This window comes from Oncorhynchus nerka, linkage group LG14 (genome assembly GCF_034236695.1).
Source record: "Oncorhynchus nerka isolate Pitt River linkage group LG14, Oner_Uvic_2.0, whole genome shotgun sequence".
Taxonomy (NCBI): Eukaryota; Metazoa; Chordata; class Actinopteri; order Salmoniformes; family Salmonidae; genus Oncorhynchus; species Oncorhynchus nerka.
Window position 1 is genome coordinate 7,850,456 of NC_088409.1, and position 13,878 is coordinate 7,864,333.

A 13,878-nucleotide genomic window follows, 5' to 3' on the forward strand; every position below is an offset into this window, starting at 1 on the left:
TGACTCTGGTGCCACTAGGCTATACATGTTGGATCAGAACCCATGTTGACTCTGGTACCACTAGGCTATACATGTTGGATCAGAACCCATGTTGACTCTGGTACCACTAGGCTATACATGTTGGATCAGAACCCATTTTGACTCTGGTACCACTAGGCTATACATGTTGGATCAGAACCCATGTTGACTCTGGTGCCACTAGGCTATACATGTTGGATCAGAACCCATGTTGACTCTGGTACCACAAGGCTATACATGTTGGATCAGAACCCATGTTGACCTGTGTCTCCTAGTCCACATACTGCCCTGTGTCTCCTAGTCCACATACTGCCCAGTGTCTCCTAGTCCACATACTGCCCCGTGTCTCCTAGTCCACATACTGCCCTGTGTCTCCTAGTCCACATACTGCCCTGTGTCTCCTAGTCCACATACTGCCCCGTGTCTCCTAGTCCACATACTGCCCCGTGTCTCCTAGTCCACATACTGCCCCGTATCTCGTAGTCCACATACTGCCCCGTGTCTCCTAGTCCACATACTGCCCCGTGTCTCCTAGACCACATACTGCCCCGTGTCTCCTAGTCCACATACTGCCCCGTGTCTCCTAGTCCACATACTGCCCCGTGTCTCCTAGTCCACATACTGCCCTGTGTCTCCTAGTCCACATACTGCCCCGTGTCTCCTAGTCCACATACTGCCATGTGTCTCCTAGTACACATACTGCCCCGTGTCTCCTAGTCCACATACTGCCCTGTGTCTCCTAGTCCACATACTGCCCTGTGTCTCCTAGTCCACATACTGCCCTGTGTCTCCTAGTCCACATACTGCCCTGTATCTCCTAGTCCACATACTGTCCTGTGTCTCCTAGTCCACATACTGCCCTGTGTCTCCTTGTCCACAAACTGCCCCGTCTCCTATTCCACATACTGCCCTGTGTCTCCTAGTCCACATACTGCCCTGTGTCTCCTTGTCCACATACTGCCCTGTGTCTCCTAGTCCACGTACTGCCCTGTGTCTCCTAGTCCACAAACTGCCCCGTCTCCTATTCCACATACTGCCCTGTGTCTCCTAGTCCACATACTGCCCTGTGTCTCCTAGTCCACATACGGCCCTGTGTCTCCTAGTCCACATACTGCCCCGTGTCTCCTAGTCCACATACTGTCCTGTGGCTCCTAGTCCACGTACTGCCCTGTGTCTCCTAGTCCACGTACTGCTCTATATCTCCTAGTCCGCCCAGGTGCTGAGATCAGACCAATCACCACTGTCTAACTGAAAGATGTTCAGTTCTGTTCCAATCAGAGGATTCATGACATATTCTGCACAGGACGGCATGTTTCTGATTGGACAAACGGATGAAAAGGAGCTTCATGACTAATTTGAATGGACATGAATATATCAATAATTATAATAATATATTCCATTTAGCGGATGCTTTGATCCACTTCCAGTCGTGCGGACGGACATTTTACATCTGGGTTAGCTACTGTCGCCGTGGGCCGAGGCTCTTGTATGCGGTCTAGAATATTCTAGTTTCTTAGTTTTAGGGGACTGTAGTCCAGTGTGTGTAATGGTGTTGATTTCTGTCTTGTCACACAGGAGCGTTCATCCCAGCGGTGCCAGTTCAGCCTGTTGTGATAAAATACCCCAATAAAATGGTAAGAAAGCAAACACAACACAACAAAGCCAAACACCTAGCAACACAATACAACACCTAGCAATGCAATATAACACCTAGCAACACAATATAACACATAGCAACACAATACAACACCTAGCAAATGCAATATAACACCTAGCAACACAATATAACACATAGCAACACAATATAACACCTAGCAACACAATATAACACCTAGCAACACAATATAACACATAGCAACACAATACAACACCTAGCAACACAATATAACACCTAGCAACACAATATAACACATAGCAACACAATATAACACCTAGCAACACAATACAACACCTAGCAACACAATATAACACCTAGCAACACAATATAACACCTAGCAACACAATATAACACCTAGCAATGCAATATAACACATAGCAACACAATATAACACCTAGCAACACAATATAACACATAGCAACACAATACAACACCTAGCAACACAATATAACACCTAGCAACACAATACAACACCTAGCAATGCAATATAACACCTAGCAACACAATATAACACATAGCAACACAATATAACACCTAGCAACACAATACAACACCTAGCAACACAACAACACCTAGCAACACAGCACCTAGCAATACAACACAACACCTAGCAATACAACACAACACAACACCTAGCAATACAACACAACACCTAGCAATACAACACAACACCTAGCAATACAACACAACACCTAGCAATACAACACAACACCTAGCAATACAACACAACACCTAGCAACACACTAGAACACAGCAGCAGCACAACACAACAGCCAGGCTGGTTGATAAACACCCTCCCTGCTGAGAAGAGCATCAGCCCTGTCTGCCTGAATCTCTCTCTCTGTTACAGATATAACTGTGAGGACAGACAACTGATTTAGTTGTTCTGTGATTTGTTGTGCGGTCTGTCTAAGCTGTGTGATATCCCCCCCACACCTTGAGCAGGGTTTCATGGGGACTTCCTGGAAAACCTCCTGGGGTTGACTTGATGTGCCCTTTACTGAGGTCTGATTGTGTTAGTGTTAGAGCTAGGGCTCTGTCTGTAAACAGCTGGGCTGAATGGGCTCTGGACACATGGAGGCATCCATCAGTGATGCCTGGGACCACACAGCACGCAGTCAGTCTCTCCTATAGCCCTGGGACCACACAGCACGCAGACAGTCTCTCCTATAGCCCTGGGACCACACAGCATGCAGACAGTCTCTCCTATAGCCCTGGGACCACACAGCACACAGTCAGTCTCTCCTAAAGCCCTGGGACCACACAGCACGCAGTCAGTCTCTCCTATAGCCCTGGGACCACACAGCAGGCAGTCAGTCTCTCCTATAGCCCTGGGACCACACAGCACGCAGTCAGTCTCTCCTATAGCCCTGGGACCACACAGCAGGGAGTCAGTCTCTCCTATAGCCCTGGGACCACACAGCACGCAGTCAGTCTCTCCTATAGCCCTGGGACCACACAGCAGGCAGTCAGTCTCTCCTATAGCCCTGGGACCACACAGCAGGGAGTCAGTCTCTCCTATAGACCTGGGACCACACAGCACGCAGTCAGTCTCTCCTATAGCCCTGGGACCACACAGCAGGCAGTCAGTCTCTCCTATAGCCCTGGGACCACACAGCAGGCAGTCAGTCTCTCCTATAGCCCTGGGACCACACAGCAGCTAGTCAGTCTCTCCTATAGCCCTGGGACCACACAACAGGGAGACAGTATCTCATATAGCCGTTTGTCAGTCTCTCCTATTGCCCTGGGACCACACAGCAGGCAGTCAGTCTCTCCTATAGCCCTGGGACCACACAGCAGGGAGTCAGTCTCTCCTATAGCCCTGGGACCACACAGCAGGCAGTCAGTCTCTCCTATAGCCCTGGGACCACACAGCAGGCAGTCAGTCTCTCCTATAGCCCTGGGACCACACAGCAGGCAGTCAGTCTTTCCTATAGCCCTGGGACCACACAGCAGGCAGTCAGTCTCTCCTATAGCCCTGGGACCACACAGCAGGCAGTCAGTCTCTCCTATAGCCCTGGGACCACACAGCAGGCAGTCAGTCTCTCCTATAGCCCTGGGACCACACAGCAGGCAGTCAGTCTCTCCTATAGCCCTGGGACCACACAGCAGGCAGTCAGTCTCTCCTATAGCCCTGGGACCACACAGCAGGCAGTCAGTCTCTCCTATAGCCCTGGGACCACACAGCAGGCAGTCAGTCTCTCCTATAGCCCTGGGACCACACAGCAGGGCGTCAGTCTCTCCTATAGCCCTGGGACCACACAGCAGGCAGTCAGTCTCTCCTATAGCCCTGGGACCACACAGCAGGCAGTCAGTCTTTCCTATAGCCCTGGGACCACACAGCAGGGAGTCAGTCTCTCCTATAGCCCTGGGACCACACAGCAGGCAGTCAGTCTCTCCTATAGCCCTGGGACCACACAGCAGGGAGTCAGTCTCTCCTATAGCCCTGGGACCACACAGCAGGCAGTCAGTCTCTCCTATAGCCCTGGGACCACACAGCACGCAGTCAGTCTCTCCTATAGCCCTGGGACCACACAGCAGCTATTCAGTCTCTCCTATAGCCCTGGGACCACACAGCACGCAGTCAGTCTCTCCTATAGACCTGGGACCACACAGCAGGCAGTCAGTCTCTCCTATAGACCTGGGACCACACAGCAGGCAGTCAGTCTCTCCTATAGACCTGGGACCACACAGCGGGCAGTCAGTCTCTCCTATAGACCTGGGACCACACAGCAGGCAGTCAGTCTCTCCTATAGCCCTGGGACCACACAGCGGGCAGTCAGTCTCTCCTATATCCCTGGGACCACACAGCAGCTAGTCAGTCTGTCCTATAGCCCTGGGACCACACAGCAGGCAGTCAGTCTCTCCTATAGCCCTGGGACCACACAGCGGGCAGTCAGTCTCTCCTATAGCCCTGGGACCACACAGCACGCAGTCAGTCTCTCCTATAGCCCTGGGATCACACTGCAGGTAGTCAGTCTCTCCTATAGCCCTGGGACCACACAGCAGGCAGTCAGTCTCTCCTATAGCCCTGGGACCACACAGCAGGCAGTCAGTCTCTCCTATAGCCCTGGGACCACACAGCAAGTGGTCAAGACCACTAATTACCTGGTATCCAATTAAACCACTAACTACCTGGTTTCCAATTAAACCACAAACTACCTGGTAACCAATTAAACTACAAACTACTCTATCCCTGATAACTAAGCTGTTGTTGTTGTTGTTGTTGTTGTTGTTATGACCTTGTGTTTTCGTACTTCTTACCTGGATGAATAATGTTGTATCTTAGTAAATTCTGTGTCTCTCCTGTCCCATGCCAGGACACAATCACCTGGACGTGGCAGGGGCCTGGAGCGTGAGTACACTTTAATTACTCTACAAATGACTGATCCCTGAAGCACAGGTCGTTGCCAGGCATAGTGGTGTCTCTCTACTGCCCTGGATGGTCCAGTTTTCATACCTCTACTGGACTGGACTGAGAGGATATTAGTTCTACTGTATAATCTAGATGGTCCAGTTTTCATACCTCTACTGGACTGGACTGAGAGGATATTAGTTCTACTGTATAATCTAGATGGTCCAGTTTTCATACCTCTACTGGACTGGGAGGATATTAGTTCTACTGTATAATCTAGATGGTCCAGTTTTCATACCTCTACTGGACTGGACTGGGAGGGTATTAGTTCTACTGTATAATCTAGATGGTCCAGTTTTCATACCTCTACTGGACTGAGAGGATATTAGTTCTACTGTATAATCTAGATGGTCCAGTTTTCATACCTGGACTGGACTGGGAGGGTATTAGTTCTACTGTATAATCTAGATGGTCCAGTTTTCATACCACTACTGGACTGGACTGAGAGGATATTAGTTCTACTGTATAATCTAGATGGTCCAGTTTTCATACCTCTACTGGACTGGACTGGGAGGGTATTAGTTCTACTGTATAATCTAGATGGTCCAGTTTTCATACCTCTACTGGACTGGACTGAGAGGATATTAGTTCTACTGTATAATCTAGATGGTCCAGTTTTCATACCTCTACTGGACTGGACTGGGAGGGTATTAGTTCTACTGTATAATCTAGATGGTCCAGTTTTCATACCTCTACTGGACTGGACTGGGAGGGTATTAGTTCTACTGTATAATCTAGATGGTCCAGTTTTCATACCTCTACTGGACTGGACTGAGAGGATATTAGTTCTACTGTATAATCTAGATGGTCCAGTTTTCATACCTGGACTGGACTGGGAGGGTATTAGTTCTACTGTATAATCTAGATGGTCCAGTTTTCATACCACTACTGGACTGGACTGAGAGGATATTAGTTCTACTGTATAATCTAGATGGTCCAGTTTTCATACCTCTACTGGACTGGACTGAGAGGGTATTAGTTCTACTGTATAATCTAGATGGTCCAGTTTTCATACCTCTACTGGACTGAGAGGGTATTAGTTCTACTGTATAATCTAGATGGTCCAGTTTTCATACCTCTACTGGACTGGACTGAGAGGATATTAGTTCTACTGTATAATCTAGATGGTCCAGTTTTCATACCTCTACTGGACTGGACTGAGAGGATATTAGTTCTACTGTATAATCTAGATGGTCCAGTTTTCATACCTCTACTGGACTGGACTGGGAGGGTATTAGTTCTACTGTATAATCTAGATGGTCCAGTTTTCATACCTCTACTGGACTGGACTGAGAGGATATTAGTTCTACTGTATAATCTAGATGGTCCAGTTTTCATACCTCTACTGGACTGGACTGGGAGGGTATTAGTTCTACTGTATAATCTAGATGGTCCAGTTTTCATACCTCTACTGGACTGAGAGGATATTAGTTCTACTGTATAATCTAGATGGTCCAGTTTTCATACCTCTACTGGACTGGACTGAGAGGATATTAGTTCTACTGTATAATCTAGATGGTCCAGTTTTCATACCTCTACTGGACTGAGAGGATATTAGTTCTACTGTATAATCTAGATGGTCCAGTTAACTCAGAACACTGATGGCCAAACTGGGAGGAAACTGTTGACTGATAATCTAGATGGTCCCATTGTCTACTGGATGAGAGGTATTAGTTCAGGCTGTATAATCTAGATGGTCCATTTTTCATACCTCTACTGGACTGGACTGAGAGGATATTAGTTCTACTGTATAATCTAGATGGTCCAGTTAACTCAGAACACTGATGGCCAAAATACAGGAAACTGTGACTGAGAGAAAGCTGTCCTTGTCTCTGGATAAAGCCACAGGCTGAATTGTGATGTGTTTTGTTCTACTTTCTAATGCATAGTGGTAGTGATGTTGTTTTGGCTGTGTGCCCAGTCAGTCTACCACTACAGTAGAGACAATACTGTCTCTGTGCTGTTAGCAGGTCACAGTCAGTCTACCACTACAGTAGAGACAATACGGTCTCTGTGCTCTGTGCTGTTAGCAGGTCACAGTCAGTCTACCACTACAGTAGAGACAATACTGTCTCTGTGCTGTTAGCAGGTCACAGTCAGTCTACCACTACAGTAGAGACAATACTGTCTCTGTGCTGTTAGCAGGTCACAGTCAGTCTACCACTACAGTAGAGACAATACTGTCTCTGTGCTGTTAGCAGGTCACAGTCAGTCTACCACTACAGTAGAGACAATACTGTCTCTGTGCTGTTAGCAGGTCACAGTCAGTCTACCACTACAGTAGAGACAATACTGTCTCTGTGCTGTTAGCAGGTCACAGTCAGTCTACCACTACAGTAGAGACAATACTGTCTCTGTGCTGTTAGCAGGTCACAGTCAGTCTACCACTACAGTAGAGACAATACTGTCTCTGTGCTGTTAGCAGGTCACAGTCAGTCTACCACTACAGTAGAGACAATACTGTCTCTGTGCTGTTAGCAGGTCACAGTCAGTCTACCACTACAGTAGAGACAATACTGTCTCTGTGCTGTTAGCAGGTCACAGTCAGTCTACCACTACAGTAGAGACAATACTGTCTCTGTGCTGTTAGCAGGTCACAGTCAGTCTACCACTACAGTAGAGACAATACTGTCTCTGTGCTGTTAGCAGGTCACAGTCAGTCTACCACTACAGTAGAGACAATACTGTCTCTGTGCTGTTAGCAGGTCACAGTCAGTCTACCACTACAGTAGAGACAATACTGTCTCTGTGCTGTTAGCAGGTCACAGTCAGTCTACCACTACAGTAGAGACAATACTGTCTCTGTGCTGTTAGCAGGTCACAGTCAGTCTACCACTACAGTAGAGACAATACTGTCTCTGTGCTGTTAGCAGGTCACAGTCAGTCTACCACTACAGTAGAGACAATACTGTCTCTGTGCTGTTAGCAGGTCACAGTCAGTCTACCACTACAGTAGAGACAATACTGTCTCTGTGCTGTTAGCAGGTCACAGTCAGTCCACCACTACAGTAGAGACAATACTGTCTCTGTGCTGTTAGCAGGTCACAGTCAGTCCACCACTACAGTAGAGACAATACTGTCTCTGTGCTGTTAGCAGGTCACAGTCAGTCCACCACTACAGTAGAGACAACAGTTAGCAGTCACAGACAATACTGTCTCTGTGCTGTTAGCAGGTCACAGTCAGTCTACCACTACAGTAGAGACAATACTGTCTCTGTGCTGTTAGCAGGTCACAGTCAGTCTACCACTACAGTAGAGACAATACTGTCTCTGTGCTGTTAGCAGGTCACGGTCAGCCCAGAACAGGAAACAGTGAACAGAGATGTTAATCGTTCTCTTCCAGAACCTTCACATCACTTCCTCCCGTGACACTACTTTTCTGACTGCTAGAATTCTCACTTTATTTGATTTGATTTTTACCTTTTATTTAACTAGGCAAGTCAGTTAAAGAACAATTCTTATTTTCAATGACGGCCTAGGAACAGTGGGTTAACTGGTCTAGGAACAGTGGGTTAACTGGTCTAGGAACAGTGGGTTAACTGGTCTAGGAACAGTGGGTTAACTGGTCTAGGAACAGTCAGTCTAGGAACAGTGAGACAATAACTGGTCTAGGAACAGTGGGTTAACAGGTCTAGAACAGTGGGTTAACTGGTCAGTAGAACAATGGGTTAACTCTGAACAGTGGGTTAACAGGTCTAGGAACAGTCTAGGAACAGTGGGTTAACTGGTCTAGGAACAGTGGGTTAACTGGTCTAGGAACAGTGGGTTAACTGGTCTAGGAACAGTGGGTTAACAGGTCACAACAGTGGGTACCACTACAGTAGAACAATAGTCTCTGTGGTTAACTGGTCTAGGAACACGGTTAACTGGTCTAGAGAATAGTCTCTGGGTTAACTGGTCTAGGAACAGTCAGTTAACTGGTCTAGGAACAATGGTCTCTGTGCTGTTAACAGTGGGTTAACTGGTCTAGGAACAGTGGGTTAACTGGTCTAGGAACAGTGGGTTAACTGGTCTAGGAACAGTGGTTAACTGGTCAGGAACAGTGGGTTAACAGGTCTAGGAACAGTGGGTTAACTGGTCTAGGAACAGTGGGTTAACTGGTCTAGGAACAGTGGGTTAACTGGTCTAGGAACAGTGGGTTAACTGGTCTAGGAACAGTGGGTTAACTGGTCTAGGAACAGTGGGTTAACTGGTCTAGGAACAATTGGGTTAACTGGTCTAGGAACAGTGGGTTAACTGGTCTAGGAACAGTGGGTTAACTGGTCTAGGAACAGTGGGTTAACTGGTCTAGGAACAGTGGGTTAACTGGTCTAGGAACAGTGGGTTAACTGGTCTAGGAACAGTGGGTTAACTGGTCTAGGAACAGTGGGTTAACTGGTCTAGGAACAGTGGGTTAACTGGTCTAGGAACAGTGGGTTAACTGGTCTAGGAACAGTGGGTTAACTGGTCTAGGAACAGTGGGTTAACTGGTCTAGGAACAGTGGGTTAACTGGTCTAGGAACAGTGGGTTAACTGGTCTAGGAACAGTGGGTTAACTGGTCTAGGAACAGTGGGTTAACTGGTCTAGGAACAGTGGGTTAACTGGTCTAGGAACAGTGGGTTAACTGGTCTAGGAACAGTGGGTTAACTGGTCTAGGAACAGTGGGTTAACTGGTCTAGGAACAGTGGGGTCTAGGAACAGTGGGTTAACTGGTCTAGGAACAGTGGGTTAACTGGTCTAGGAACAGTGGGTTAACTGGTCTAGGAACAGTGGGTTAACTGGTCTAGGAACAGTGGGTTAACTGGTCTAGGAACAGTGGGTTAACTGGTCTAGGAACAGTGGGTTAACTGGTCTAGGAACAGTGGGTTAACTGGTCTAGGAACAGTGGGTTAACTGGTCTAGGAACAGTGGGTTAACTGGTCTAGGAACAGTGGGTTAACTGGTCTAGGAACAGTGGGTTAACTGGTCTAGGAACAGTGGGTTAACTGGTCTAGGAACAGTGGGTTAACTGGTCTAGGAACAGTGGGTTAACTGGTCTAGGAACAGTGGGTTAACTGGTCTAGGAACAGTGGGTTAACTGGTCTAGGAACAGTGGGTTAACTGGTCTAGGAACAGTGGGTTAACTGGTCTAGGAACAGTGGGTTAACTGGTCTAGGAACAGTGGGTTAACTCTAGGAACAGTGGGTTAACTGGTCTAGGAACAGTGGGTTAACTGGTCTAGGAACAGTGGGTTAACTGGTCTAGGAACAGTGGGTTAACTGGTCTAGGAACAGTGGGTTAACTGGTCTAGGAACAGTGGGTTAACTGGTCTAGGAACAGTGGGTTAACTGGTCTAGGAACAGTGGGTTAACTGGTCTAGGAACAGTGGGTTAACTGGTCTAGGAACAGTGGGTTAACTGGTCTAGGAACAGTGGGTTAACTGGTCTAGGAACAGTGGGTTAACTGGTCTAGGAACAGTGGGGGTCTAGGAACAGTGGGTTAACTGGTCTAGGAACAGTGGGTTAACTTGGGGTTAACTGGTCTAGGAACAGTGGGTTAACTGGTCTAGGAACAGTGGGTTAACTGGTCTAGGAACAGTGGGTTAACTGGTCTAGGAACAGTGGGTTAACTGGTCTAGGAACAGTGGGGTCTAGGAACAGTGGGTTAACTGGTCTAGGAACAGTGGGTTAACTGGTCTAGGAACAGTGGGTTAACTGGTCTAGGAACAGTGGGTTAACTGGTCTAGGAACAGGCTACCTGCCGCCCCACGTCTCTGTCCACTACCATATAACCTGCTTTCAGACGGTTAAATCAAACACACATTAACATGAATTTATACACTTCTCCTTGTGATCTGACTGTTTTGGTATTCGCTATGACTTGATGATATCGATGTCCTGCACTGTAAACCAAATGTCTTGATGTGACAATGTTTTTATTTTATTTTATTGCAGGTTTAAGATCCTGTGGCTCACACTCTGCCAGCTGCACAATGAGTTCATCATTGAGGTGAGTTCAGGCCTCACACTGTGCCAGCTGCACAATGAGTTCATCATTGAGGTGAGTTCAGGCCTCACACTCTGCCAGCTGCACAATGAGTTCATCATTGAGGTGAGTTCAGGCCTCACACTGTGCCAGCTGTACAATGAGTTCATCATTGAGGTGAGTTCAGGCCTCACACTGTGCCAGCTGTACAATGAGTTCATCATTGAGGTGAGTTCAGGCCTCACAGGCCATGTTGGCGTGTTGCATCTACCACATATCAGGAATACTTGTTTTTTGATCAGAGAGATTTAAAAAAAACACAGGTCCTCATGGATCTACCTGTACCCGTATACCCTGAACCCAGTCCTGTACCTGTATACCCTGTACCCAGTCCTGTACCCGTATACCCTGAACCCAGTCCTGTACCTGTATACCCTGAACCCAGTCCTGTACCCGTATACCCTGAACCCAGTCCTGTACCTGTATACCCTGTACCCAGTCCTGTACCTGTATACCCTGAACCCAGTCCTGTACCTGTATACCCTGTACCCAGTCCTGTACCTGTATACCCTGTACCCAGTCCTGTACCTGTATACCCTGAACCCAGTCCTGTACCTGTATACCCTGAACCCAGTCCTGTACCTGTATACCCTGTACCCAGTCCTGTACCTGTATACCCTGTACCCAGTCCTGTACCTGTATACCCTGAACCCAGTCCTGTACCCGTATACCCTGTACCCAGTCCTGTACCTGTATACCCTGTACCCAGTCCTGTACCTGTATACCCTGAACCCAGTCCTGTACCTGTATACCCTGTACCCAGTCCTGTACCCGTATACCCTGAACCCAGTCCTGTACCTGTATACCCTGTACCCAGTCCTGTACCTGTATACCCTGAACCCAGTCCTGTACCCGTATACCCTGAACCCAGTCCTGGACGGGTCCTGTACCTGTATACCCTGTACCCAGTCCTGTACCTGTATACCCTGAACCCAGTCCTGTACCCGTATACCCTGAACCCAGTCCTGGACGGGTCCTGTACCTGTATACCCTGTACCCAGTCCTGTACGGGTCCTGTACCTGTATACCCTGAACCCAGTCCTGGACGGGTCCTGTACCTGTATACCCTGAACCCAGTCCTGTACCTGTATACCCTGAACCCAGTCCTGTACCCGTATACCCTGAACCCAGTCCTGTACCCGTATACCCTGAACCCAGTCCTGTACCTGTATACCCTGTACCCAGTCCTGTACCTGTATACCCTGAACCCAGTCCTGTACCTGTATACCCTGTACCCAGTCCTGGACCCGGGCGGGTCCTGTACCCGTATACCCTGAACCCAGTCCTGTACCTGTATACCCTGTACCCAGTCCTGTACCTGTATACCCTGAACCCAGTCCGGGACCCGTATACCCTGTACCCAGTCCGGGACCCGGGCGGGTCCTGAACCTATATACCCTGTAGCCAGTCCGGGACCCGGGCGGGTCCTGTACACCCTGTACCCAGTCCGGGATCCGGGCGGGTCCTGTACCCATATACCCTGTACCCAGTCCGGTACTGTGTACCAGCCCTACAGTTAGCCTCGCTAGCTGACGTGTGTGTACCAGCCCTACAGTTAGCCTCGCTAGCTGACTGTACTGTGTACCAGCCCTACAGTTAGCCTCGCTAGCTGACTGTACTGTGTACCAGCCCTACAGTTAGCCTCGCTAGCTGACTGTACTGTGTACCAGCCCTACAGTTAGCCTCGCTAGCTGACTGTACTGTGTACCAGCCCTACAGTTAGCCTCGCTAGCTGACGTGTGTGTACCAGCCCTACAGTTAGCCTCGCTAGTACCAGCCCTACAGTTAGCCTCGCTAGCTGACGTGTGTGTACCAGCCCTACAGTTAGCCTCGCTAGCTGACGTGTGTGTACCAGCCCTACAGTTAGCCTCGCTAGCTGACGTGTGTGTACCAGCCCTACAGTTAGCCTCGCTAGCTGACGTTAGGTGGCTTATTGACGAGCTTCTCCCGCTTTGATGCCGTCAAAACAGGTACTGACTGTACTGTGTACCAGCTCTACAGTGTGTACTCTGTACCAGCTCTACAGTGTGTACTGTACTGTGTACCAGCTCTACAGTGTGTACTGTGTACCAGCTCTACAGTGTGTACTGTACTGTGTACCAGCTCTACAGTGTGTACTGTACTGTGTACCAGCTCTACAGTGTGTACTGTACTGTGTACCAGCTCTACAGTGTGTACTGTACTGTGTACCAGCTCTACAGTGTGTACTGTACTGTGTACCAGCTCTACAGTGTATAGTTAGATATCTCTTATTTTTTTACTCGTGTTACTTAGTAGGTCTTTGGGGAACATAGGTCACCAACTCCATATTAATGCCCATGATTTTGGAATGAGATGTTCGACGAGCAGGTGTCCACATACTTTTGATCATGTAGTTTATCTGAGACCAACAGAAAGTTGGTTCCCCCACTTTGCTGCTATAACAGCCTCCTCTCTTCTGGGAAGGCTTTCCACTAGATGTTGAAACATTGCTGCTATAACAGCCTCCACTCTTCTAGGAAGGCTTTCCACTAGATGTTGGAACATTACTGCTATAACAGCCTCCACTCTTCTGGGAAGGCTTTCCACTAGATGTTGGAACATTACTGCTATAACAGCCTCCACTCTTCTGGGAAGGCTTTCCACTAGATGTTGGAACGTTGCTGCATGGACTTGCTTCCATTCAGACACGAGCATTAGTGAAGTCGGGTGCTGATGTTGGGCAATTTCTGTATGGACCTCGCTTTGTGCACAGGGGCATCATCACGATGAAACAGGAAAGGGCCTTCCCCAAACTGTTGCCAC

The 13,878-nt window shown here is 48.3% G+C and overlaps 3 protein-coding genes across 3 annotated transcripts in view; 2 read left to right on the forward strand and 1 right to left on the reverse strand.

Annotated features, from left to right (window-relative positions):
• LOC135575108 (doublecortin domain-containing protein 2-like) overlaps positions 1-13,878 on the reverse strand; it is a 492,912-nt gene that overhangs the window by 314,081 nt on the left and 164,953 nt on the right. The gene's annotated exons all lie outside the window — the stretch shown is intronic.
• LOC115118989 (lysophosphatidylcholine acyltransferase 1-like) overlaps positions 1-13,878 on the forward strand; it is a 113,273-nt gene that overhangs the window by 73,563 nt on the left and 25,832 nt on the right. The window contains 3 exon segments of the mRNA XM_065027306.1: positions 1,594-1,652; positions 4,996-5,030; positions 11,004-11,058. Of these exon segments, the coding sequence (XP_064883378.1) occupies positions 1,594-1,652; positions 4,996-5,030; positions 11,004-11,058 (149 nt within the window).
• On the forward strand, positions 11,364-12,371 carry LOC135574909 (uncharacterized). Its single transcript, XM_065027035.1, has one exon. The coding sequence runs from the start codon at positions 11,364-11,366 to the stop codon at positions 12,369-12,371; it is 1,008 nt and encodes a 335-aa protein (XP_064883107.1).

Bases quoted from the DNA above. Each gene is read 5' to 3' on its own strand.
- LOC135574909 (XM_065027035.1), top strand. From the start codon at position 11,364: ATGGATCTACCTGTACCCGTATACCCTGAACCCAGTCCTGTACCTGTA.